Below are 25,502 nucleotides of genomic sequence, written 5' to 3' on the forward strand. Positions count from 1 at the left end.
TACATGCACAGTGAAAGGATAGGGAGAAGGGTTTGATTACTATTCTCAGGATATTTGACTTCTAATTTCATCATATACAGTGCATTTTACAGAAAGCAAAATGAAGCACAGCTTAGACTAGAGTCTTTGTCTCCAGAAAAAAAAAAAAAAAATATATATATATATATATATATATATATAAAACAAACATATTTGTTTGTTTGACATGCTAAACAACAATAATTTGACATTAATGATGACATCATCATAACCTTGGTAAAATAAAAAAATAAATACAGAAAAATCATCATCTTCATCATCGTCATCACCACCATCACCTTTGCCACAGTCAGTATCACTAGAGAGTCCATGCAAGTAGATTAAATGCAATATTAAGGTACCAAGTCTGACTTTATTTTGCAACATCGTCCCTATGGTGTTATTTAGTACTTTCATAATAGATATTGTCTAACAGTACTGTCACAACTTCATCTGTTCTCACGAATATGGAAGTTTCAATAAAGAGAGAAGTAATTATCTGTGGGGAAATATGTTTTTTGGGCTGCACGGGATGTTTTGTTGCAATACCTCAAGTGGCCACTGGAAAAAAAAATTGGCTGCAATGCTGGATGGCGTTCCTGGGGACTTGAGGTGAGACATGTATAACTGCAGCCACATATCATTAGGAGCCTACATGACATTCCTCCTTCAGATAACACCCACCACCAGCATAAGACAAATCCTCCGACATGACAGCTATCTGAACCCTGCTACAACATGACATTGTAGAGAATAAATATGAGGCCAAAAGCACTAATACTCCACTATAAGTACCGAGATGTACCCCTCACCATTACCATTATCCTAACCGCCTCTCTTTTAACCAAACTCTTCACAGCTAGCTAAATTCTAACTCAGCATTTTCTTTAGGGGTTCCACTTCCAACTCAGCTCAACTCAAACTTTATTTATAAAGCACATTTAAAACAACCAAGGTTGACCAAAGTGCTGAACAGGTCAATAGAAATAAACAAGCAAATACAATGAGGTACCTAGTACACCACAATAATAACCATAAGATACATAAACATACAATACAACAAAATAAAATAAAATACAAGAGTTATAAAATAAGATAAAAATAAGATAAAATGTTTGGGTGTCCAGCTCAACCTGAGTTAAAAGCCAGAGAGAAGAAGTGGGTTTTAAGAAAAGAGTTAAAAACCTCTAGGGTCTGGGCAGACCTAATGTGCAGGGGCAGGCTATTCCAGAGCCTAGGGGCAGCTGCCCCAAAGGCTCTGTCACTTCTGGTCTTCAGCCTAGTCCTAGGAGTAGCCAGTAATAGCTAACTGGCTGATCTCAAGGCTCTGGAGGGAGCATGAAAGTGCAGGAGTTCGGTTAAATAAGGGGGTGCCAGCCCATTTAGGGCTTTAAAAACAATCAATAAAATCTTAAAATCAATTCTAAAACGCACTGGAAGCCAGTGGAGTGAGGCCAAGAGTGGTGTAATGTGTTCGTGTTTACGCTTTCCAGTGAGGAGGCGGGCTGCTGCGTTCTGGACAAGCTGTAGACGGTGTAGCAGTGACTGGTCAATACCGACATAAAGCGAGTTACAGTAGTCCAGATGTGAGGTTATAAAAGCATGGATTACCCGCTCTAGATTTTGGGGGGAGAGATAGCCCTTTACTTTAGCTAAAAGCCTGAGCTGATAAAAGCTGGTTTGTATTATTATAACTTGTTTATCAAATTTGAAAGCACTGTCAAAGGTCACACCGAGATTTTTAACAGAGGAACGGATGTTCCCCTTTGCCCCTTCCAGACCAAGGGGCAAAGGGGACTGATTGTAGACTGATGGTGGGCAAGTTACTTAACTGCTCCCGCCCCAGCTATACTTACCATAGACTGTATAAAGATGGACAATGTGACAGCTCCCCAAAAGTGAAGCCAAAACATCTCGTCCCCAGTGGCTGGCTGCTGTATACGTAACCCTGCCCCCTCCATGTTCGTGGATAGGACATGGGCCAAAATAAACAGTCTGGTTCCTATTATTTTAGTTAGTTCTTATCATGCTGCTGTGTGTTCAGGTGTTTTTTCTAATAAGCTTGGTTATAACTAGTAACTTGATGTTAAATATACGTGGAATTGAGGACATGACTGACAGCTGTGTGTGCAAATCGGTGTGCTCGCTATCTATTGTGCTGCTCACTATCTGTCAGATGGGTGTGTGGATGGGAAGTCACCACTGGTGGAGATCACTACTGCTTGACTTTAGCTCTAAATGATGTCACCAGAGCAAAATGGCAGCAGTTATATCCAGGATATTTTGGCTTAATTTTTGTACAGTGGGGGAAAGTGGAGTCATGTCATCCATCTTTATATAGTTTATGATACTGACTCACTTGAGGTTGCTGCACAGATTTTAATAATAATTAGCAATCATATGCCAAGATGGTGCCTTTTAATTCCAATGGATCTGCTTGCCTGGCGCATACACCAAAAAAGGTCTTAACTTCCCACAGTATGTGGCCCACTGAATATGCATTGTAATGTTTCTCTTACTGGCCCCGCCCTCAAGTTCCTTCTTAGCTCATTGACTTTACATTGTGATGTCGTCACAGATTTTTAAAGAAAGTTTTACAAATATAAAACCACCATGGCTCAAAAATTGATGCACTCTGCTACAGAATATATTATTCAAATAAAATAGGAACATACATATGTAGAAGCAAAAAGATCATATATACAGAAATATAATCTCAGTGATCAGAATGATTAAATGTAGTTGCAGACTTCTGCATCCTGACATCAACCTCCAACATACAGGATCATGTGAACATGAACAGCAGTTCTCCATCATTCCACAGTGTGGAGGTGCAACACAAAACAATACAGAGACAATCACAGGTCTTACACTAGTTCACTGTAATCTGAGCAGCCTGAGTGCCGTTTAAATGACTGTAAATTTACTGTGATGTTGTTAAACAGTAGAAATCTACAGAGTCAGATTCAGCATATCTATCTACAAAATCCAGACTCACGTCCAGGTGGAGGGTGGAGGAGGTGGCTGAGTGTGGAGCAGAAGGAGTGGAGGAGAAGAACAGAGCAGTCAGTGATACACTGATGATGATACTCGGTCAGATCCAGAGGAACACAAAGGGATTATGATGAACTTGACAGTGGAGCTGATGATGAGAGTCATCTCCACCTCTTGTGATTCTTCTGTTAGTCACTGCTGGATGAAGCTCTGCTCTCCACTCCACCTCCCAGTAACATGGTCCAGTCAGTGTCTCTCCATTCACAAGCTGATGCTGCTGCTTCAACCTCTCTGGATCATCAGGACACAGCTGATCGTCTCAACACATCCACCTTGCTGATCACTCACTCTGACACTCTGAGATCACCACCTCCAGCTGATGAGAGAAGAAGACGACAGACAAAAGAAGTCATAAATCAGCTGAGCTTGAAGCTCACAGATCTGCAGAAACTTTGGGCATCAAGACTGTTTACTCTGCAGATTTCACTGAAGTGCACAGTGTAAATAAACTGAATAAACTGCAGAGTCCTGAAAGCATCATCAAACAGATATTCACTTTCTGTTGTAGAATTAATATAATTTCAATTTGTTGATACAGAGACTGAACAGCAACACATCAGCTGTGATTACTGGACTTCAGCAGAGGTTCTGCTCTGTTTAAAGACCACATGGTTACTAAATGTAATGATGGTTCTTCGAAATAAAAGCCACCACTTTGCAGGCTCTACACAGACTGATCTCAGAGCTGTGACAGAGATGACGAGAACAAACAAGAGGATCTGTTATGCTCATGTTCAGGTTCATACTTGTATTTAAGGTTTCTGCTAGAATATGTTTATTTTCCTAATGCTGTCTGTGCTGGAACACCTGTATTTACCCTCTGTATGAAACATTTTAGTGCCTGTCTTTTTAAGCCTCCTTCCTGAAAAGCCCTGTCTGCTCTGATTGGTCAGCTGGAAAATAACTGATAATAACGGAGAATAGCATCACTTTCTACAATGAAAAGTATAAAAGTATTCAGTCTTAGGTTTTTACTCACAGTAATTACTTCTACATAGTTTACCTCATCATTTAAAACTTTGGCCATGTTTGAACATCCAACATTGTAATATTATATATGACAGAATATAAGCGTCAAAGCATAATGGGTTTCCTTTGAGATCAGATTTGATGATGAGATAGTTTGATGAAGGAGGACAGCTGTCTCTATACATGTTGTGATGCTGTCAACTGTAATCCAGCTTCACTTTCTGTGGACATGAACACAACAGTCATCTTCACATCAACTTAAACACATGATCACAACAAGCCTCTGGCTGATCTGATTGGCTGACTGCTCTCTCTATCTTTCCTTCCTGTCTTCCCTGTGTTAAACCTTCGAAGGTTTACAGAAAATACTGGATTTTTACTTTGATACAAACTGAATTTAGCACAATACTACTGAATCCAGCCCTCTACTGACCTCAGAGTCTCCAGTTTACAGTGTGGACTCCTCTCAAGATCAGACAGCAGTATCACATCTGAATTGTGCAGGTCATTGTTGCTCAGCTCCAGCTCTCTCAGATGGGAGGGGTTGGACTTCAGAGCTGAGGCCAAAGAAACACAGCTGATCTCTGACAACCTGCAGGAACTCAATCTAAATAAAGAATAAATGATGTAGATAAAAGTCAGTAATAATCCAATAAGATGAGTGCAGGTTTTAAATGTGTAGCTCAACATTACTATGTCCTAATCAATGACCTTTTCCCTAGAACAAGTAGAGTGACTTATTCACTGTGTTACTGTGGGTCATCATAATGTCAGCCTACTACAGATATCCAAATGTCAATAGAACATTCGTACACCTATTCATGTCAACAAAGATTAATAATGAATCAATACTTTATAAACTCTGTGAATTAAAAACAAATATTAGTTCAGAGGATCTTCTGTGTATAGATGTGACCATTAACCAAACATATAAACAAACATTTACTGTCACAAAAAACTGTGGACATTTTCATGTTTTTGTGATTGCATTTTACTTTATACAAGAAAAAAGAAATTAACAGATGGAAATGTTATTTTTTTTGTGGATATAAGTTATCTATATGTAAATACATAAGGTCCCATTGTTACTCAAATATATAAGATCTATAACAGTTCAATATATACCAAAATAACTATGTAAACAATTGAACTGACCTCAGAGTCTCCAGTCTACAGTTTGGACTCTCCAGTCCAGCACTCAGCTGCTTCACTCCTGAGTCCTGCAGGTTGTTGTTACTCAGCTCCAGCTCTCTCAGATGGGAGGGGTTGGACTTCAGAGGTGAGGCCAGAGAAACACAGCTGATCTCTGACAACCTGCAGGAACTCAATCTGAATAAAGAATAAATGATGTCAGTTGAGAAGACAGTGTTATGCCTGAAATAATTCAGTGTTGAATAATGTGTTCAGAGCTAAAGAAGGTTTAGAATACAGAAGTTTGGAAAATGGAAACTTAAACACCTGAACCCAACAGGATGCAAGTCGAAAACTTTAACATACTAAAATGAAAAAGGAGCTCTTATTAATATTAATAACATGCTGCTACTTCGATAAAAACACCTCTTGAACTCTGCCAGCTCCACCAGTGGCTCCATCATCAGGAACTGATAATGTGCAGCCAAACACAAATAAAAACCCACAGAAATTGATTTAACCCTCCTACTGTGTTTGGGTCATATTTGACTTGCAAAGGCAAGAGAAAAAAGGGTCTCTAGCACAATATCAAGACTAATATTTGACTCAAGATCCCAAAGATGTCAAATACGTTTTTAATTTTGAAAAATGTGAACAAAAAGCATCAACAGTATTTCTTTTCTGAAATTGTGGAGTCATAATATCGAAGCCACCACAACTTTCATGTGTTTATCTCAGCAAAAGAGTAAAAAATTGTGTCTGACCTCAGAGTCTCCAGTCTACAGTGTGGGCTCTCCAGAAAATCGCACAGCAGCTTCACTCCTGAATCCTGCAGCTCATTGTGACTCAGCTCCAGCTCTCTTAGATGGGAGGGGTTGGACTTCAGAGCTGAGGCCAGAGAAACACAGCTGATCTCTGACAACCTGCAGTCCCTCAACCTGAATAAAGAATAACGTAGACTGAATAATTATGTAGATAACGGTTATAAAGAATCCAATCAGATGTGTTCAGCTTTTAAATGTGTAGCTCAATATTACTATGCCCTAATCAATGAGATTTTCCCAAATGAGTGGAGTGACTTTGTCATTGTGTTATTGTGGATCATCATAATGTCTGCCGTCTGCAGACATCATCCAGACACTAACAAACATATGGCTTGCAGTTGAGCTTCTTGAAGCTCTCAGCAGCAGCCTCATGCTGTCATTATAAGCCACTGTGAGTTTCCTAATGCTGCCTTGTTTATAACGACACCACAGGTAGGCAGTATACAAAGGTGTACAATACGCTCTAAAGAGTGAGATCTTCACAGATACAGAGCACATGCTGAACTTACAACACAGCATGTTTGCTTGGGCATACAGCTTCCGTCACTGCCTAAAGATATCCTTGTCATCAGACAGGTCATTTGCGATAATATGGCCCAAATATGTAATCTCACTGCACACACTGAGTGCAGTGCTAGACAGACAGAAGTCAGGGAAGGTTCAGGAAGGACTGTCTGTCTTCTCTACTTCTGACAATCATGATCTTACTCTTTTTAGCGTTGTATTTTATATCAAAATCAGCACCATACTGTGTGCATATTCTCAGAAGCTGTTGGAGACCAGCACTATATGGGCTAAAGATGATCAAATCATCTGCGTACATAAGGTGATTAATTAGTGAGTCACCAACCCTACAACCTGTACCACATGCATTTAAAATCAAAGACAAATCATTCACATACATATTAAAAAGAAAAGGAGACAAAATTCTGCCCTGGTGAACACCATTGGTCACATGGAAGGGAACAGATGTTACATTCCCCCATCGCACTCTCATTGTCTGATGCGAGTACCAATAAACCAAGATTCTAATTAAAAAACCAGGGACCCCACTTTTAGACAATTTTAGAAATAATTTCTCTTGATTTACACGATCAAATGCTTTAGAAGCATCAATGAAGCACATGAACATTGTATAATTTTGCCTATTATATTTATCTAAAATTTCCTTTAGTGCAAAAATACATAAATCAGTGCCATGGTTTCATTTAAAACCAAATTGGTTGTCAGTGGACAGGATGTACCTCTCAAGTCTACACAGTAGAACTGTCTCCAGCACTTTGGACATGACACTGGCCAGAGCTATTGGCCTGTAATTATCTGAGCTGTTCAGCTTCCCCACTTTATCTTTGATAACTGGTACTAGCACAACAAAAATCATAGAATCAGGTAACACTCCATGAACAAGAAAACCTGTGTAGCACATAGCCACCAGAGGGCACAGTTTCTTACTGGCAAGTTTAATATGTTCAGCTGTAATATTATCCAGACCACAGGCCTTATTATCTCTTAACTTCAGTACTGCTTCATGGACTTCAGCAGAAGTGACAATATCATCATCATTAAACTCTACAAACAGATTACTTTTTACACAGTTTAACAGTTCATAATACTGTGTCCACCATAACTGTGAAATTTCATCAGGACCACTCACACCATCTATATTAGATTGAAGAGATGTTTTGCAGTTATTAATAGTTTTTACTTCTTTCCAGAACTCATTAACATTATTTTTTGCAGCTTCCTTGCCAGTGAATCTCACCTGATAGTATTGTCATTTCTTTTAATATAGCGAAGTGCATATTTAAATCTAGCATTAGTGCATTTTTTATTTTCAAACAAAAGGCCAAGTCTGCTTTTGCCTGACTGAGACCATTTTTTAAAAGCATTTCGGGCCTCTGCATGGAGCTCTTTTACATGATCCTTCCAACCTGGCTTAGCATTGCACACTTTTGTCCTGTGTTTATATAGAGACCTGCTTGAGATACCGAGAGACTCCACAATAGCTTCATACAGGGAATATAATTCCTTACAGTGTTGTACATTCTTACAGTTCATATCCTGACACAATAACGCATCTTTTGGGACCTTAATATTACCCAGCAAAGCATCAGAATGATTGACATATTTATTAAGATCTTTCTTAGACTATTTTCCCTACACCAATGCCTTTATCCACAGGCAACAACACTGGTAAATTGCCTGTGTTCAACACCATGAGAAAGGGTATATGGTCCGTGGTATCCAAATCATAATCAATTTTCATCATAGCCCACCAGCCCCTTCACCCCCCTGCGTGAGGTGCCGGCGATCCCGGTGTCCAGTCCCAGGAGACAAGACTTCCCAGCGGGAGATGTTGTTGACTCCTCCTGACGAACAGGGCCTGTTAGCCCCCGCACCCCCTCTCATGCAGTACCGGTAGTCCCAGGGTCGTAGTCCGATGTGCGGTGCGTCTCCACTGCTGTCACTCGGCGATCCATGGCCACAATAATTGCCCCCAAGTTCTCACTCACTTCTGCCTGTGTTTCCAATGCCCTCCTCAGGCCAGAGACTTCTTGGTTCAGCTGCTCCACTCGGCTAAGCAGCGCCGAGGCATCCATATTACCATACCCAACAGGTGGCAGTTCATCCAAGTAATGTAAAACAAACCGTGGAATATTTTCACCGCACTCATTTAGGACCTTCAGACAGGCCTTGATATTATTTATGTCCTTCTGTAGGCCTTTGTGTGCGACACAGCGAAGCGTGGTATTCGGGCATACATCAAACAAAAGCCACTTGGACTCCTCAATCCACTCAGATGAAAAGTTGTTTGTTGTCAACAAAACAATTTCATCATGGCTTAGTGTCTTCATTTTAACCACGATAAAGTTTAACAGTTCATCTTCCACTATCACCTTTCCATTATCCGTTTTGTAGATTGCAGGTTTTGTGCGAGGGCAAGCAGAGCCTCCACCAGCAGCACCCACCGCTGCCGCCATCTTGTCCCAGTGACGTGGGAGGGAAGCCGCGGGCTGGTCAGTTACTTCCGACCAAGTAATTTGATTGGACAAGAGGTATTCCATGAGTGTTGATATAGAGTACAACAGTACTGGGACATGTAACAGTAAAATCACTCTGCTCACAGGTGTTATAAATATATACAAGCATTAATTAACCAACTGTCACACTCGCTACATTGATGCAAACTGACACTGTAGCGTTACACCAAGAAGATGGATATTTTCCCCAAAATTACTTTTGAAACTTATTAAATTATGATTGGTTGTCAGGAGAGGACGAGGAAAAGGAAAGCCAGGACTCTTCTGTGCAGACCTCCAGGTGTGTTTGAATTTGGTAGTGCCAACATCCAAGTTTGCCAAAGTTTCATCAGCCAAACTGGACGAAGTTACACAGTTGCTGATCAATGTAAATACAAAGTAGCTTGTGAGTTCCTGGCGTGTGTGTTGCGTTGCCTGGCAACAGACTGGGGGAACTGTTCTTTTTCGCAGAGCTACATAACATACTTAAATAATTTATTTCATCACCTTTTTGTTAACATTTCCTTACTCAGCATTGCTATTTAAGCTGTTGTTGAACTGTTGTATAAAAGCAATATCACACTCGAGGTCGTGATGTTGTACTGTATATCGTCACGGCTGTAATTGTCTTCGGCACTCGGCCTGTGGCCTCGTGCCTATGACCGAATAGCAGTCATGACGACATACAGTAAAACATCACTCCCTTTTGTGTGATATTGCTTAAACATACTAGAGTAACAAGCACTAGACAATGTCCAGTGGGTCAAAGGCCAATTTGAAAAGATGGGTCTTCAGTTGTATTTTAAAAGATGAAACAGCTAGATCTAGTCAGTGGATTTGGATTAGGAGGAAAATGTCAGTTGGGGGCCAGCAGGGGACCTACTAAGCAATGTACATAACTCCTTGAGATCAGGTGGAGAGATCCACCAATCAGACCTCTCAGAAGAAAATCCAGGAAGAGGAACGTTATTTAAGTGTGGGAGTGGCCTATTTGAGTCCCTTTTGTTTGAGACCATGCTGCAAGGTGAGTGTGTTTGCTGATTCTGTGAGTTAATCTTCTCTGTCTTCTTTAACTTTAGCTTATATTGGAGTTATGATACGTAGCATGTGAAATAGGATATGGTGATTGTGCTAAGAAAGTTAGTATCACTACCTGGAGCTCGCATAAACGGAGCCTGGGTTTGTTGAAGGTGGCAGTGCTGTTTGGGCTGAGAAAGCCATGTGTAAGTAAGGTAAAAGAAGTTGTTGGGTCGGTGCGGGGAGCAGTGAGAGCTGGCATTAAGGGAGTATCTCTAGGACGGCAGAGATCACTGTCTAGCCTCCTGGAGGTGTCATGGTACCAACTAGATGAAACACTGGTGAAAGGAGGTTCCTACCTGATGACCCCAAAGATGTGTTAGTTATCACTGCTCACTGGTCTGTATAGTTAAGCCTTGCGACAATAGCTTATCATAGGGCTTAGGAGGTTATTCACTGAGTGCTGATCCTTTCTCTAGAGCACAAATTTCTTGTGTTTATTTAAACTTAAAAGTTGAGACTGCCGACCATAAATCCAATGGAAGGGAGTTCCATAGTGTCAAAGCCACGACTTCAAAGGCACAGTCACCTTTTGTTTTCAGTCTGGAGCAGGGGACTGCCAATAGGTCCTGTTCCGAAGACCTAAGGGACCTGCTGACAATATATGAATGAAGGAGATCACTTATGTACTCAGGTGCCTGACTGTGGAGGGCTTTATACGTGAGAACAAGTAACTTAAAGTGGATCCTGAACCTGATGGGAAGCCACTGTAAAGAAACTAAAAAAGGAGTGATATGGGTTGACCTGTTGGACCTGGTTAACAGCCTAGCAGCAGCATTCTGGATTATTTGAAGACTGTTTAGAGATGATTTCTTTAGACAAGTAAAAAGTGAATTACAATAGTCCAGTCCGGAGGACACAAAAGCATGGATAATCATCTCTAGCTAAGGTCGAGACACCACAGACCTGAGCTTTGCAAAATTTCTGAGGTAAATAAAACAAGTACGGGCCAATAATTTAATATGATGATCAAAATGCATTGCCTGGTCGAAGATAACACCAAGATTCCTAAAATTTAACTGTATAACTGGCAAAAGGGACCCAATACTCTGGGCAACCTTTGAAACTATACTTTCTGAAGCAATTATCAGAACCTCTGTCTTATCTGTGTTTAATTGTTAGTAGTTGTTTGACATCCAGTCCTTGATTGCAGTCTAACAGTTGTGAAGAACAGCAAGTTTGTCTGTGTTATCAGGCTTAAACGAGACATAGAGTTGAATGTCGTCAGCATAACAGTGATATGATATGCCTGAGAACTGGCTAATAATATGTCCAAGTGAAGGCATATACTGATTAAATAATAAAGGACCTAATACAGAGCCCTGAGGTACACCACAGGAAAGAGCAGCAGTATCAAAGCTGAAAGGACCAAGAGACACGGAGAAACTCCTATTTGAAAGGTAGGGGCAAAACGAGTCAAGGGCATTCCCAAAGAGATACTGTGATTCGCACTATCAAAAGCTGCTCTGAGATCCAACAGTACCAAAACAGAACATTCACCGATATCAGAGGACATTATTAGGTCATTTGAGACTCTAAGAAGGGCTGTTTCGGTGGAGTGCCCCTGACGGAACCCTGACTGGAATGTATCGAGAATTTTGTGTTCGGTCAGCACAGCAATGACCTGTTTAAAAACAACTTTTTCTAAAAGTTTGTAAATAAAGGACAGCTTTGAAATGGGTTTATAGTTATTTGGCACAGATGGACCAAGGTTTGTTTGTTTTTAAAAGAGGCTGAACAATTGTATTTTTTAAAATATGCCAGGACACAAATAATTAGTCAGTGTTGACATGAAAACAAGAATAACTCAGAACCTCAGGAATCTTAAATTTTGTTGCAATGAATCTCAAACTTGATGATGTGCTTTTTACATCATCACTTCTCTACTATTGTTACCAATTGTTCAGCCATTTGGAAAGACAGAAAATTTATGAAAAAGTGAAATCCTGTGACCTCAATCAAGGATCTGAATTTAATATATAAAAGAAAACTGCATAAACAAGTGAACTGACCTCAGAGTCTCCAGTCTACAGTTTGGACTCTCCAGTCCAGCACACAGCTGCTTCACTCCTGAATCCTGCAGATAGTAGTTAAAACTCAGGTGCAGCTCTCTCAGATGGGAGGGGTTGGACTTAAGAGCTGAGGCCATGACTCCACAGTGAGTCTCTGGGATTCCACAGCCAGAAAGTCTGTCATGACACATATTCAAAGATTTGTTATTATGGAAGAAACACTTAATATTTAATACTTAATATTCAAATTATGAAACATGGAACAGTTTGACATATCCCGTTTAGATCGACTGAAAGTATTTAAATGTAAAAAAAAAGGACATGAAGAATTAAAAGTAATTAAAAGGCAACTCATAAAAATAGTATTGTGCTATTTAAACAGTGTGAGTAGAACCCTTAATTTGTTTTTTGGTCCATTTTCTTTGAGAAGGAGGTGTGGCATCCCCTTACATCCTCTGTGCCCCCTATAAAGTGGCTCCAAAACCATTACATTAAAAGACAAACAAACAAACAAACAAACAAAAAACAATAGCAATAACTGCATGACAGTCGTTCTTTAGGACTTCGGAAATCTGCTTTGAAAAATGATACAGATCTTATTTTTAATTCTTAAGTTTAGGAGAAAAGAAACTCAGGTATTATCTGCATATCTGATTATATAAATCACCTTCAGAACCTACTTATGTAATAACAACTTTACTGCATTCACTGATAACCATAACATACTGCTACATGTTGGGCTGAAATGCTGCTGTGATAAATTCTCAACCACAACCTTTAAATTTCTTCATTTGTTTTACCAGGTTAATAAGGAATATAAGAATTGTATAGTGTATATATTTGAAGAACTAATTTACAGTGATTTATGATCACATAATCACATCTGGACTTACACAGCCTTTCTGCAGTTCCTCACAGCTGGAATCAGTCTCAGTCGTCCCTCCTCTGTTGTGTTGTATTTCCTCAGGTTCAACTCATCCAGAACCTCCTCTGACATCTGCAGCATGTAGGCCAGAGCTGAGCAGTGGATCTCAGAGAGTTTCTTCTCTGGTCTGTTCTCTGACTTCAGGAACTCTTGGATCTCCTGATGTACTGAGTGGTCGTTCATCTCCAGCAGACAGTGGAAGATGTTGATGCTTCTGTCAGGAGAGATCTCATCACTGCTCATCTTCTTCAGGTTTTTGATGGCTCTCTGGATGATTTCTGGACTGTTGTCTGTACGACCCAGCAGGCCTCCCAATAGTCTCTGGTTGGACTCCAGAGACAGGCCATGAAGGAAACGGACAAACAGGTCTAGGTGACCATTTTCACTTTGGAGGGATTTCTCCATGGCTTTCTTCAGAAACACATCCAGGGATCTGTTTTTATCCCGGTCTTTCCCCAGGAAGTCCTTCAGGGGTCTGTATTTATTCCCATATTTCTCCAGGACGACATCCAGGAATCTGTAATTATCCCAGTCTTTCCCCAGGAAGTTCTCCAATACCTCTGTCTTCCTGTTGGTGAAACAGTGGAACATGTAGACTGCAGCCAGAAACTCCTGAATGCTCAGATGAACGAAGCAGTAGACTGTTTGCTGGAAGATCACACTCTCTCTTTTGAAGATCTCTGTACAAACTCCTGAGAACACTGAGGCCTCTGTGACATCAAGACCACAGCGCTCCAGGTCTTCTTGGTAAAACATGTTTCCTTTCTCCAGATGATCAAACGCCAGCCTCCCCAGCTTCAGAAGAACGTCCCTGTCAGCCTCCGTCAGCTCCTGTGGACTCGTCTCATGCTCCTCATCATACTTCTGCTTCTTCCTCTTTGTCTGAACCAGCAGGAAGTGTGAGTACAGGTCAGTCAGGGTCTTGGGCAGCTCTCCTCTCTGCTCTGTAGTCAACATGTGATCCAGAACTGTAGCAGTGATCCAGCAGAAGACTGGGATTAGACACATGATGTGGAGGCTCCTGGATGTCTTGATGTGTGAAATCATTCTGCTGGACAGCTCTTCATCACTGACTCTCCTCCTGAAGTACTCCTCCTTGTGGGCATCAGTGAAGCCTCGTACTTCTGTTACCCTGTCAACACATGCAGGAGGGATCTGATTGGCTGCTGCAGGTCGGGAAGTTATCCAGACGAGAGCTGAGGGAAGCACATTCCCCTTGATGAGGTTTGTCAGCAGCATGTTGACTGATGACTTCTGTGTGACATCAGTCACAACCTCATTGTTGTGGAAATCCAGAGCCAGTCTGCTTTCATCCAGGCCGTCAAAGATGAACAGAACTTTACAGACAGCAAGCTCCTCTGCTGTGACCTTCTGTAATGTTGGATGGAAAACATGGAGCAGAGTGAGAAGACTGTACTGCTCATACTTGATCAAGTTCAGCCCCCTGAACGAAAGCAGAATCACCAGACTGATATCTTGGTTTTCCAAACCCTCGGCCCAGTCCAGAGTGAACTTCTGCACTGAGAAGGTTTTTCCAATGCCAGCGACGCCATTCGTCAGAACGACTCTGATGTGTTTCTGTTGGTCAGGTAAAGCTTTAAAGATTTTGTGACACTTGATTGGAGTGTCATGGAGGATCTTCTTCTTGGAAGCTGTCTCAAGCTGTGTCACCTCATGTTGGGTATTAACCTCTTCACTCTGTCTCTCTGTGATGTAGAGCTCAGTGTAGATCCTGTTGAGGAGGGTTTCACTTCCTGTTTCATCACTTCCTTCAGTCACATGTTCACATCTCCTCCTCAGACTGATCTTATGTTCATCTAAAACCTCCTGCAGACCACTACCTGCTGAAAGAGAAGGAAACATGTGAGACTAAAGGAAAAGAGAAGCTGATGATTATTTTCATGACCAACATTAAATTAAAGCGTTTAAAATTTTATGACTTTAATAACAATCTTTAAGTTCGATGCTGTACAACACAAGAAATAAATCAAGAAGAATCCTGTGTTTAGACATGATCACATCAGAGGACAGATGTACAGTCGTACTTTGTACAGTGATGGTCTGACTGGCTGTCTGCAGTCCAGCTCTTGTTCTGGATCTTTTCCCACACTGAGGACAGGAGGAGTCTCCTGATGAATCAGACTGGTCCCAATGTGAGGTGATGCACTGTCTGCAGAACCAGTGTCCACAGCTGGTAGAGACTGGATCCTTCAGGACGTCCTGACACAAAACACAGCAGGACGGCTGCTCCTCCCCAGAAACACGACTCCTCTTCTTCTTCTCTCTGTAGAGATGAACACATTCTTTAGACCTCGTCCTGCCACCTCTTGTGGAAATAGTTTGTTTTATTCACACACTTAATCCCTGGCAGTTCAAATATCTCATGGTGGAGCTTCATGAAAACCTCCTGAGTAATGTTCTGCTCCACTGTGAGACGACTTTCAAAAGGCTCAAACTTTCCTCATGTCTTTCAACATTTCCTTGCAGTTAAACTATTCTTGATGAGAGGCAGTCGATCCTCAGGTGGTTTTAGTTTTGGTGTTTTTGCTGGACATGCTGTGCAATTCAAACAAACTTTGGAACAATGATTAATCACATGTCTCAAGTAATTCATCCTCTCATCATTCATTCTTTAACTGGTGAACTGCTTTGAAATCCACATGAGCGTCAGATGATGGGACACCTTAAAGTAGATTCAACTGTCTGAGGCTGACAGACTGAAACATGGAGATTCTACTGAACATTACTTTCAGTTTCTTCATCTGAAGCCACCAGAGGAGATATTTACTAAAACTGTCACTTATCACCTTCAGTGGTGCAAAATTTGTGTCTCCACTTTTTTAGTTTAGCAGAATATTCCCTCAAACTTCAGATGTTAATGAGCCGCAGTGCATGTGATTTTCACAGAGTTTTCTACTGCTGAACTTTGTGGAAGATTTCTGGAGCAACTTCGAAACCTCTTTGACAAAATGATTTCTATTAACACATAACAAAGTAATATCACAGGCTCAGTTAATAAGTCTGACAAATTTAAAACCCTACTGTGTTTCTAAAGATCATCAGTGTGAGAAGAAGCTCCACTCCGTAACATCACTGAACAATCACAGTGTTTCTGTCGCTCCAACAACTCCAACAGAGTGAGACCTCTTTTCTTTAGCTGACTGCAGCATGTCAGTTTCAGGAGTCACAGTCTTCCAGCTGAACTTTGATTCATATCAGATCAACAATTGAAGCTTATCAATGTAATAGTTTGGAGCCAGGATCTTCAGATTATGTATACATACAGTACAGGCCAAAAGTTTGGACACACCTTCTCATTCAATGCGTTTTCTTTATTTTCATGACTATTTACATTGTAGATTCTCACTGAAGGCATCAAAACTATGAATGAACACATGTGGAGTTATGTACTTAACAAAAAAAGGTGAAATAACTGAAAACATGTTTTATATTCTAGTTTCTTCAAAATAGCCACCCTTTGCTCTGATTACTGCTTTGCACACTCTTGGCATTCTCTCCATGAGCTTCAAGAGGTAGTCACCTGAAATGGTTTTCCAACAGTCTTGAAGGAGTTCCCAGAGGTGTTTAACACTTGTTGGCCCCTTTGCCTTCACTCTGTGGTCCAGCTCACCCCAAACCATCTGGATTGGGTTCAGGTCCGGTGACTGTGGAGGCCAGGTCATCTGCCGCAGCACTCCATCACTCTCCTTCTTGGTCAAATAGCCCTTACACAGCCTGGAGGTGTGTTTGGGGTCATTGTCCTGTTGAAAAATAAATGATCGTCCAACTAAACGCAAACCGGATGGGATGGCATGTTGCTGCAGGATGCTGTGGTAGCCATGCTGGTTCAGTGTGCCTTCAATTTTGAATAAATCCCCAACAGTGTCACCAGCAAAACACCCCCACACCATCACACCTCCTCCTCCATGCTTCACAGTGGGAACCAGGCATGTGGAATCCATCCGTTCACCTTTTCTGCGTCTCACAAAGACACGGCGGTTGGAACCAAAGATCTCAAATTTGGACTCATCAGACCAAAGCACAGATTTCCACTGGTCTAATGTCCATTCCTTGTGTTTCTTGGCCCAAACAAATCTTTTCTGCTTGTTGCCTCTCCTTAGCAGTGGTTTCCTAGCAGCTATTTGACCATGAAGGCCTGATTCGCGCAGTCTCCTCTTAACAGTTGTTCTAGAGATGGGTCTGCTGCTAGAACTCTGTGTGGCATTCATCTGGTCTCTGATCTGAGCTGCTGTTAACTTGCCATTTCTGAGGCTGGTGACTCGGATGAACTTATCCTCAGAAGCAGAGGTGACTCTTGGTCTTCCTTTCCTGGGTCGCTCCTCATGTGTGCCAGTTTCGTTGTAGCGCTTGATGGTTTTTGCGACTCCACTTGGGGACACATTTAAAGTTTTTGCAATTTTCCGGACTGACTGACCTTCATTTCTTAAAGTAATGATGGCCACTTGTTTTTCTTTAGTTAGCTGATTGGTTCTTGCCATAATATGAATTTTAACAGTTGTCCAATAGGGCTGTCGGCTGTGTATTAACCTGACTTCTGCACAACACAACTGATGGTCCCAACCCCATTGATAAAGCAAGAAATTCCACTAATTAACCCTGATAAGGCACACCTGTGAAGTGGAAACCATTTCAGGTGACTACCTCTTGAAGCTCATGGAGAGAATGCCAAGAGTGTGCAAAGCAGTAATCAGAGCAAAGGGTGGCTATTTTGAAGAAACTAGAATATAAAACATGTTTTCAGTTATTTCACCTTTTTTTGTTAAGTACATAACTCCACATGTGTTCATTCATAGTTTTGATGCCTTCAGTGAGAATCTACAATATAAATAGTCATGAAAATAAAGAAAACGCATTGAATGAGAAGGTGTGTCCAAACTTTTGGCCTGTACTGTATATATTTGTGTCAACATATATACATAACCATAATAACTATATTTGTATACCCATGTAAATATAATTACATTTTCCTTCTGATATCTTCTTTTACTGATATGTTGATATTTCATTACCTGTTTTATTGTTGTATTTTAAGTTAGATATTTCGATATCTGTTTATTTTTCTATTTATAACCTTTATTCAAACTGGGAAGGCCATTAAGCAAGAGCAAGCTTTCTTTTACAAGGAGGCCCTGAGTACAGGACATAGAAAACATTGGAAGCACACAAAAGTTACAATATACATCATCAATTTAGTCAAGAAGCAGGACATCAGCATAAGAGACGACACCAGTTCACAGAAAACACGTGCATTCACAATGTTCTGTCTAATTTACAAGCCTCTGCAGAATGTTGCCTGGAGGAGGATACAAATGCATTTTATTGTGCAGTCCTGTATTGTATAATGGCAGTAAAGCCGAACTTTGTACCTTGAACCAGTGTTTGGATCAAGTTGCATTAAGGTGTGTCAGATTCAGCAGCTACAGCTGTTATTACAATGTAGATACACATTTAATCCATGCTTAGATAAATATAAGTATCAGGTCAGACTCTGTATCAGTAGATACACAAATTTAAAGGACTCTGATCCCCAGTGAGTGACTACAACAATACTTCATGTCATTATAAAAACACAGTGTTGTAGTGTAGATTATCAGATAATATAAAAACTGAATCATCTTCAGGTCAGTTTACAGTAGAAACAGTCTCTTACTTTGTGTCTGAGGGTCCAGGCTCATTACTGAAGAATGGAGGGAAATCTCTGGATTGGTCACTCTTCAAAGACAGACAGCTGGACACTGGAGCCTCTGATCTGTCCTCCTTTTTCTCCAAATCACTCATCTTCTCAAATCTGAGACGACTGGACACACACACACACACACACAGCATAATGAAGTCAGTACATTACCCATACAGTCAGTAACTTGTTATTGACAGGACACTGATTACATACTGGGTGGGTATTTTCCTGACACTGTAACAGACTAAACAATTAATCAGAATAAAAATCAGCAGATGAATCAATAATGACAGTAATCATTATTTGCAGGTCTAGTATTAACACTCACCCTGACTCAGACGACCTGTATTCCTCTGACTGCTCCGTCGAGTTTATGGAGTCTGGGACAATATGACTTCATAGTTTGACCGTCAGTCTTTGCTGTGTGTGTGTGTGCGTGTGTGTGTGTGTGTGTGCAATCTGTAATAAAGATATGATGTTAAGATTACCACATGCAATTATTTTAGCTACCTAATAGCTCACTGACACTCTATATTAAGGAGCTCAAGGTACGTTAAGCCTTGAGACACAATCTCTCTGTAAATCTAGAGGAGAAGCTGTGGAAGAAATGGTCAACTTCAGAAACAGAAATAGCTTATTGCCAAATTCTTTTGACAACAAATTTGACTCCCTGATTTGGTGAAAAACAATGAACACAGTGTAAAAGTGTAAAGGCGAAATAAAAAAAACAGGCTCAACCGATTAGACTTTTGTGGTCAAAGGTCAGAGTGACCTCACAAAACATGTTTTTGGCCGTAACTCAAGAATTCATACACTAATTATGACAAAACTTAATACAAATGTCAAACAGGATAAAATAATGACATTTCATATCCAAAAAGTCAAAGGTCAACTTCACTGTGACATCATAATGTTCTGCATTAAACACTTTTCTGTCCATTATGAAAGGTCATACCTCAGGAGCAGAAGACGAGACATTTGGTCAGATACTAAATTGTGACATTAATCTTGAAACTGTGCTGTTTGTATAGTTCCTCTGTGCTGTCGAGGGGACGACGGAGGCATACAACCACGAGACACTAATTCCAGTTTCAGAAATTGTGCTGTATGTTCCTGTTACTGGGAAATGAAAGTAAAGGGGCATTACAGACACTGCAGTCAGGCTACCCAAGTACGCAAAGTAAGTATGCAAATGCCCTGACAACAAAGCAGAGGTTGGACATCACTGACTTCAGACCAGAGAACCCAAAGCACCATTGAGAGCAACTGCTGAAATACGGAGTTGAGAAAAACAGTTGAATGATGAGGTGAGGAGCTGCTTCTGTGTTTTATGTAACTGTATGAGTAAATGGGTGTCATTATGATATATTCAATATCTCATCAGTGTCCCAGAGCCCAATATATATATATATATATATATATATATATATATATATATATATATATGTATTTAAATTATTTTTCTCTCTCTTGGTTCCTTTCAGTCAGATATGCAGGGAGATATTTTTTTCAATCTTTTATTTATTTCATTTTATTAAATATTTATTACTGATGAGCTGTTTTCTTAAAGTTTTATCCTACAATGCCAGGAATAAAATTATGATGGAGAAACTGGAGAATTTCTAAATATGTGTATTTCATTTGAATTGAATTAATTAATTATTTTATTGTTATTATTATTTTTGCTGTAATGTGCTTCCTCAGACACTCTGCTCTCAGTCATCTTTCCTCACTTCCTCATTTCTTAGTTCCTGTCTGTCTTCTTAACCTCATGAGCAGATGATGGCCTCTTCGTTTGCGAGGGCAAGGGGGGCGTGCAATTCCTTGTCTCCCCAGTTGCTCATTTTTACAGCTAATTCCTGCTATCAGCTGTTTCCTGTTAGTCCACTGCCAGTGGGTCGCACGTGCGGCGTCATCAAAAAGCTCCTCCCACAAGTCGTCAACTTTAATGGACGCCTCATTCTTTTTAAACCAAATAGGTTCTGCCAATATGTCTAGCCTACAAGGCGGGAAATTGGGCACCTCAGGTCAACTTGCCAATCCGGCTCTGTGTGTCTAAACGCTCACAGCTTGCCGGTAAAACGGCCCAACATTCGCCGAAAATCTAGCACTGTAAAAGGGGCTACAGACTTCATAGTTGTTTCGCATCTTTCTGTTGTTTTGCTTTGGAGTCGCCACACGTCTCTCTGTGATCATGTTGAGTCTCTTTGTGGTCATTTTGCACCTCTTTTTAGTCATTTTGTTTCTTTGTGGTAAAATTCAGTCTCTTTCTGGTCTGTGTGTCTATCTCTGGGTGACATTTTGCAGGGGGGTCCTGATACTTTGGGCCCCTGAGCCTGTGCCCAGTAGGCCAGTTCAGTAACATATCCATGCTTTCTTTTCTAATTTCTCCCATTATTCTCTCCTCATTTCCTCCCTTCTTTCCTTTTCCTTTCTTCCTTGCTTCTATCCGTCTGTTTTGACTCCCCAAAGGAGTCCTGTAGGGTGCAGGGAGGAATCACTCGGTGAACGACGTAACCCCGATCCCTGAGTGATTCAAATCATTTCTTCTCAGTGATACACTTTAATTATCGTTCAGCCGTGTATCAGTTCAGTGACTCAGACTATACAGTACACAGTCAGGGCTCCTCCCACCAAGCACTGAACGATTCGGTGAACTAATCTTTTGAACAAATCTTTTTAATGAACTGATTCTAGTGATTCAGTAACATCTAAAGAAGTGCTTTGCCCATCACTAAGACATGGATGGAACTGGCAGAGAAACTTGACTGGTGCGCTGTGGGGCTGTAATTCTAGTTTGTTGGGTTTTTTTTTTTTGCTTCTCTGCTCTTTGGTTTGGTTGGCTTGATCGGACCATGCCCATGCATTGGTTGGTTTGCAGATGAGTATGAAACAGTCTGGATGAGAGTCAGTACCTCCAAGTCTGAGGCTCCTGGAGGGAGCTCAGAGTAGAGCTGCTCCTCCTTCACGTCGAAAGGAGGCAGTTGAGGTGTTTCGGGCTCCTGATTAGGGTCCTCCTGGATGCCTTCATTTGGAAGTTTTCCTTTCAACAGGTAGGGGGCCCTGGGGTAGACTCAGATTATGCTGGATTTTATATGTCATCTGGCCTGGGAGCTCCTCAGGATCCCCCGGGAGGAGCTGGAAAACGTTGCTAAGAAAGAAATTGGAAAATGGATAGATGGCTGTTTTATGTCCTTTTTCACTGGCCCATTCCTTTCCCCCCGACTTGTTTACTTGTTGCCAATTTGATGGCTCTTACTCCACTCCATTCCTTTCTTCCTTCCTTTTTTTCTGACTGTCCATCCAATGCTCCTTACTCCATTTCTATCTTCCTTTTCCCCCCCTCCTTCCTTCCTTTCTCCAGATGAGTTGAACAGTAGTTGTCTAAACTTCAGAGTACATATTGTGAACCTGCTGATGATGTGTTTACTATTTTTTGTTTGTATTCTCCATCAGTGCTGCTCAAAGTCAAACAACATTGGAGTCCAAACTCGAGGCCCTGCAGTGCCACTTCACCTGGGATCTGGACCCCAGCAGATCTGAGCTTTTACGCCGCAGTGAAAGCCTGGAGGACATCGGCACAGAGGAGGGAAACAGCTGGCTAGGTCACATTTACAACCTGCGGGGGTTAATTCAGTACAAGCTGGGGTTCACCGAAGATGCCCAGAGTTTCTTCAGCAGGGCTGCAGAGGCCTTCCGCCAGATAAGACACAGAAATGAAGGTCCCTGGTTAATGGTGAACTACGGTAACCTGGCTTGGCTGCACCACCACCTGGGAAACCAAGCAGAGAGTCAGTTTTACCTGTCAAAGGTCGACTCCCTGATTAATCAGTACCCATCTCCATCCCCGGACGAACTTCATCCAGAGATCTATGCTGAAAAAGCCTGGACCCTGATGAAGTTCAGCGGAGAGAAAAAGCTTATCGTAGATTATTTCCAGAGAGCCATCAAGATGCAGCCGGACATGGTGGAGTGGAACACCAGCCACACCTTAGAGTTAGTGCATGCTTTTAAGCACATCGATGAAAAGGTGGAGGCTGAAATCTTCGAAAAATTAAGAATCGCCAGGGAACAAGATCCAGAGAACTTGTACCTCGCTGCTTACTACCTTGAGCAATGTGCTAAATTAGGAGAAAGAATTGAAGATGAAGCACGTGAGTTAGCCAGAAAGGTTTTGAGAAATCCTGTCGGCAGCTACGGTGGTATTAAACCGTTATTATGGATTTACAGAAACTACATTTCTGTAGATGAGGCCATTGCATTGGCAGAGGAGGCTCTGAAAAAACACCCAGATGAGCGTTACCTGAAGAGATGTGCTTCACTCTGCTACAAATGGATCATTTACTTTAGTGACAGACTCCCAGAGCGAAGCAAGATAGACAGAGCAATCCGCCTCCACGAGGAGGTGATTTCTCTTTACCCTCATTCTTCACTTATGAAGAAAGTGGACCTCGCTAATATATACGCAAAGTCAAATTACAGCCAGGCAAAAGCTGAGCAGATATTTCAGGAACTGCTAGAAAGGGATCGGATAGAAAATGATCTGGAACCTACAGACAAACAGATGCTTTACAACAACTACGCAAAACGTTTGTTTTTCGATCATCAGGAGGACCAAAAGGCAGTACAGTATCACATGAAGGCGGCAGCCATACAGAATCAGTCCTCCTTTCGTGCGAACAGCATCAGATTTCTGGAGAGGATTAAAGACAAAGACAGGAGCCCAATGTGTAGAGAAATAGCAGAGTTTCTGGAAAACTTAAAAGAGCTGTAGTTATTTTAAAGGTTTGAGTGTGTAAGATTTAGGGGGATATATTGGCAGAAATTGTGTATAATATAATAAGTATGTTTTCTTTAGTGTATGATCACCTGAAAATAAGAATCATTTTGTTTTTGTTGCCTCAAAATTAGCCTTAGAAAATGTTTTCACCGGTTAAAATCAGCGATCCTTACGTTTTTGAGAGGAAGAGACCTGGGTAAAAACCACCTGAACATATGGCTCAGAAATAAATTGAGCACAAATGAAGGTATCAGAGAAAAAAGGTGAGCACAGATAAGCAGGTACTGGGCAAGCAGGCCATCAGCAACGTACAGAACAGGATAGGGGAAACAATGATTTGTGATGTAAAACTGCTGTGTTCAGTGTTTTTACTGGTTTAAATCAGCTGGTCTGTTTGTTTTGGAGAGGAAGAGACCTCTGTGGATAAATTAGCTCCTGGTAAAAACCTCCTGAACAATGAACACTGAAGGAATTCTGACCAGGAGAAGTTTCAGCTGGTTGCAATCTGCGATCGTCACCACTAGATGCCACTAAATCCTCCTAAATCTTACACACTGGACCTTTAACAGCACTGGTTCTAAACCCAGAAAAAATATAGATATTCAGCTGGGAGAAAAATACTGCACACACTCATTAATTTCATAAAAAGCACATTTGGTAAACCTTTTTTTCCTTTGGCCAGGTGGTGCGGAAGGAAGCACCAAGCAGGGGTGTCAAATATATGGCACACAGGCCAGAGCCGGCACACCAAAGGGTCCAGTTCAGGTCACTGACACAGCTCATATCGCTGTTGTTTGACGGCTACGAGGTGCCTGCAAGTTTCAGGAGCAAGTGAAACAGTTAGTGGCCGGCTTCCGGGTTGGACACAGACAAGATGGCAGCTTAGTTTAGGAGCTCCCGACTGCACCCTCTAGAAAGTCATTGAACTACCCCCAAGAAAACGAAATTTCAACTTTATAGACTTTGTTAAAACGGGGGTAACGATGGATACCAGGCAGAAGGGCAAGAAGGGGACTCAGCAGCCAGAAATAAATGACGATGAAAGACCACGAGGTGACACGCAGACCACCGCTAGCAAACAAGCTAATGTAATGCCAGGTGAAGAGAAGGCTGATCTGGACTTGATCCTTCAGGAACTGAGGGGTTTTCGCCAGGACAACAAGCAACAGTTGGAGGACATTAAGGGGGAAATTTTAAAGACTAACGTAAGACTAGACGAGGCAGAAGAGCGAATAATGAAAGTCGAGGAACGAGTCCAAAACACTGAGGATATTTTAGCAGAAATGCTAAAGCTACACAACTCGCTAGATGCTAAAATAACCGACCAGGAGAGCCGTTCTAGACGTGAAAACATACGGATCTACGGGGTCGCCGAGGGAGCCGAAAAGCAGTCTCAATCCATGACTTCATTTGTGGAAAAGTTACTCCGCGAAAATCTCGACATACCCAACGAGACGCCTTTGCAGCTGGAGAGAGCGCACCGCGCTCTCGGTCCACAGCCACCTGAGGACGCAGCACCAAGATCCATCCTGGTGAGATTCCTCAGCTTCAAAACAAAGGAAAATGTTCTCCGCGCAGCTTGACAGAAAAGGGGCTTTACCTGGCAAGGGAGGCGAATAAACCTGGATAACGACTACGCACCGCGTATTCTTCAGAAAAGAAGGGCATATACAGAAATACGCAAGATCCTGAAGGATCGCCAGATCCCTTTCCAAACCCTGTACCCAGCGCGGCTTAAAGTTAAATATAACGATGAAACCCGGATCTACGAGAGCGCCGAGGAAGCGGCAATTGACATGTCAAACAGAGGATACCCGGTGGAGATCATCAAACCTCCAGAGACTCTGATGGACAAGTTGCAGCAGCTGACGTGGGAGAGGAGCAGCCAGCGAAGGGGGAGACGCGCATCCCACCCCAGACGAGAGTCTAACTTCAAGGAGAGACTGCAGTCTTTCAGGCGGACCTCACCTCCAACAACTTAAGCTAAGATTGGT

At 41.6% G+C, this 25,502-nt stretch overlaps 2 protein-coding genes across 4 annotated transcripts; one reads left to right on the forward strand and one right to left on the reverse strand.

The window, feature by feature from the left end:
* Positions 1–371: 371 nt before the first annotated feature.
* Positions 372–19,182, reverse strand: LOC117253864 (NLR family CARD domain-containing protein 3-like). 3 transcript variants are annotated; one of them, XM_078168616.1, is made up of 9 exons: positions 19,057–19,182; positions 18,702–18,848; positions 15,076–15,314; positions 12,999–14,871; positions 12,106–12,282; positions 5,937–6,110; positions 5,197–5,370; positions 4,475–4,648; positions 372–3,388 (listed from the first exon to the last, which is right to left on the reverse strand). In XM_078168616.1, the coding sequence occupies exons 2-9, from the start codon at positions 18,827–18,829 to the stop codon at positions 3,376–3,378; spliced, it is 2,952 nt and encodes a 983-aa protein (XP_078024742.1). In that variant the 5' UTR covers positions 18,830–18,848; positions 19,057–19,182; the 3' UTR covers positions 372–3,375. The 3 variants fall into 3 exon arrangements, with proteins under 3 accessions (XP_078024742.1, XP_078024741.1, XP_078024743.1); XM_078168615.1 differs by having other exon boundaries at positions 12,999–14,874; XM_078168617.1 differs by lacking the exons at positions 372–3,388; positions 4,475–4,648; positions 5,197–5,370; positions 5,937–6,110 and adding an exon at positions 6,121–9,021 and having other exon boundaries at positions 12,999–14,874.
* A 721-nt stretch (positions 19,183–19,903) lies between these two features.
* LOC117253863 (interferon-induced protein with tetratricopeptide repeats 5-like) lies at positions 19,904–25,241 on the forward strand. The gene is made up of 2 exons (XM_033621651.2): positions 19,904–20,035; positions 22,185–25,241. Exons 1-2 carry the CDS (start codon positions 20,028–20,030, stop codon positions 23,500–23,502), a joined length of 1,326 nt encoding a protein of 441 aa, XP_033477542.1. The 5' UTR covers positions 19,904–20,027; the 3' UTR covers positions 23,503–25,241.
* The last annotated feature ends 261 nt before the right edge of the window (positions 25,242–25,502 follow it).

This window comes from Epinephelus lanceolatus, chromosome 6 (genome assembly GCF_041903045.1).
Source record: "Epinephelus lanceolatus isolate andai-2023 chromosome 6, ASM4190304v1, whole genome shotgun sequence".
NCBI lineage: Eukaryota > Metazoa > Chordata > Actinopteri > Perciformes > Serranidae > Epinephelus > Epinephelus lanceolatus.

Excerpts from the sequence above, each read along its gene's own strand:
- LOC117253864 (XM_078168615.1), bottom strand. The coding sequence starts at position 18,829 with ATGAGTGATTTGGAGAAAAAGGAGGACAGATCAGAGGCTCCAGTGTCC. Across the intron at positions 12,283-12,998 it reads AGGAACTGCAGAAAGGCTGT|ACTTTCTGGCTGTGGAATCC; the intron begins GTAAGTCCAGAT and ends GTGTCATGACAG. Across the intron at positions 5,371-5,936 it reads TGTAGACTGGAGACTCTGAG|ATTGAGTTCCTGCAGGTTGT; the intron begins GTCAGACACAAT and ends TTCTTTATTCAG.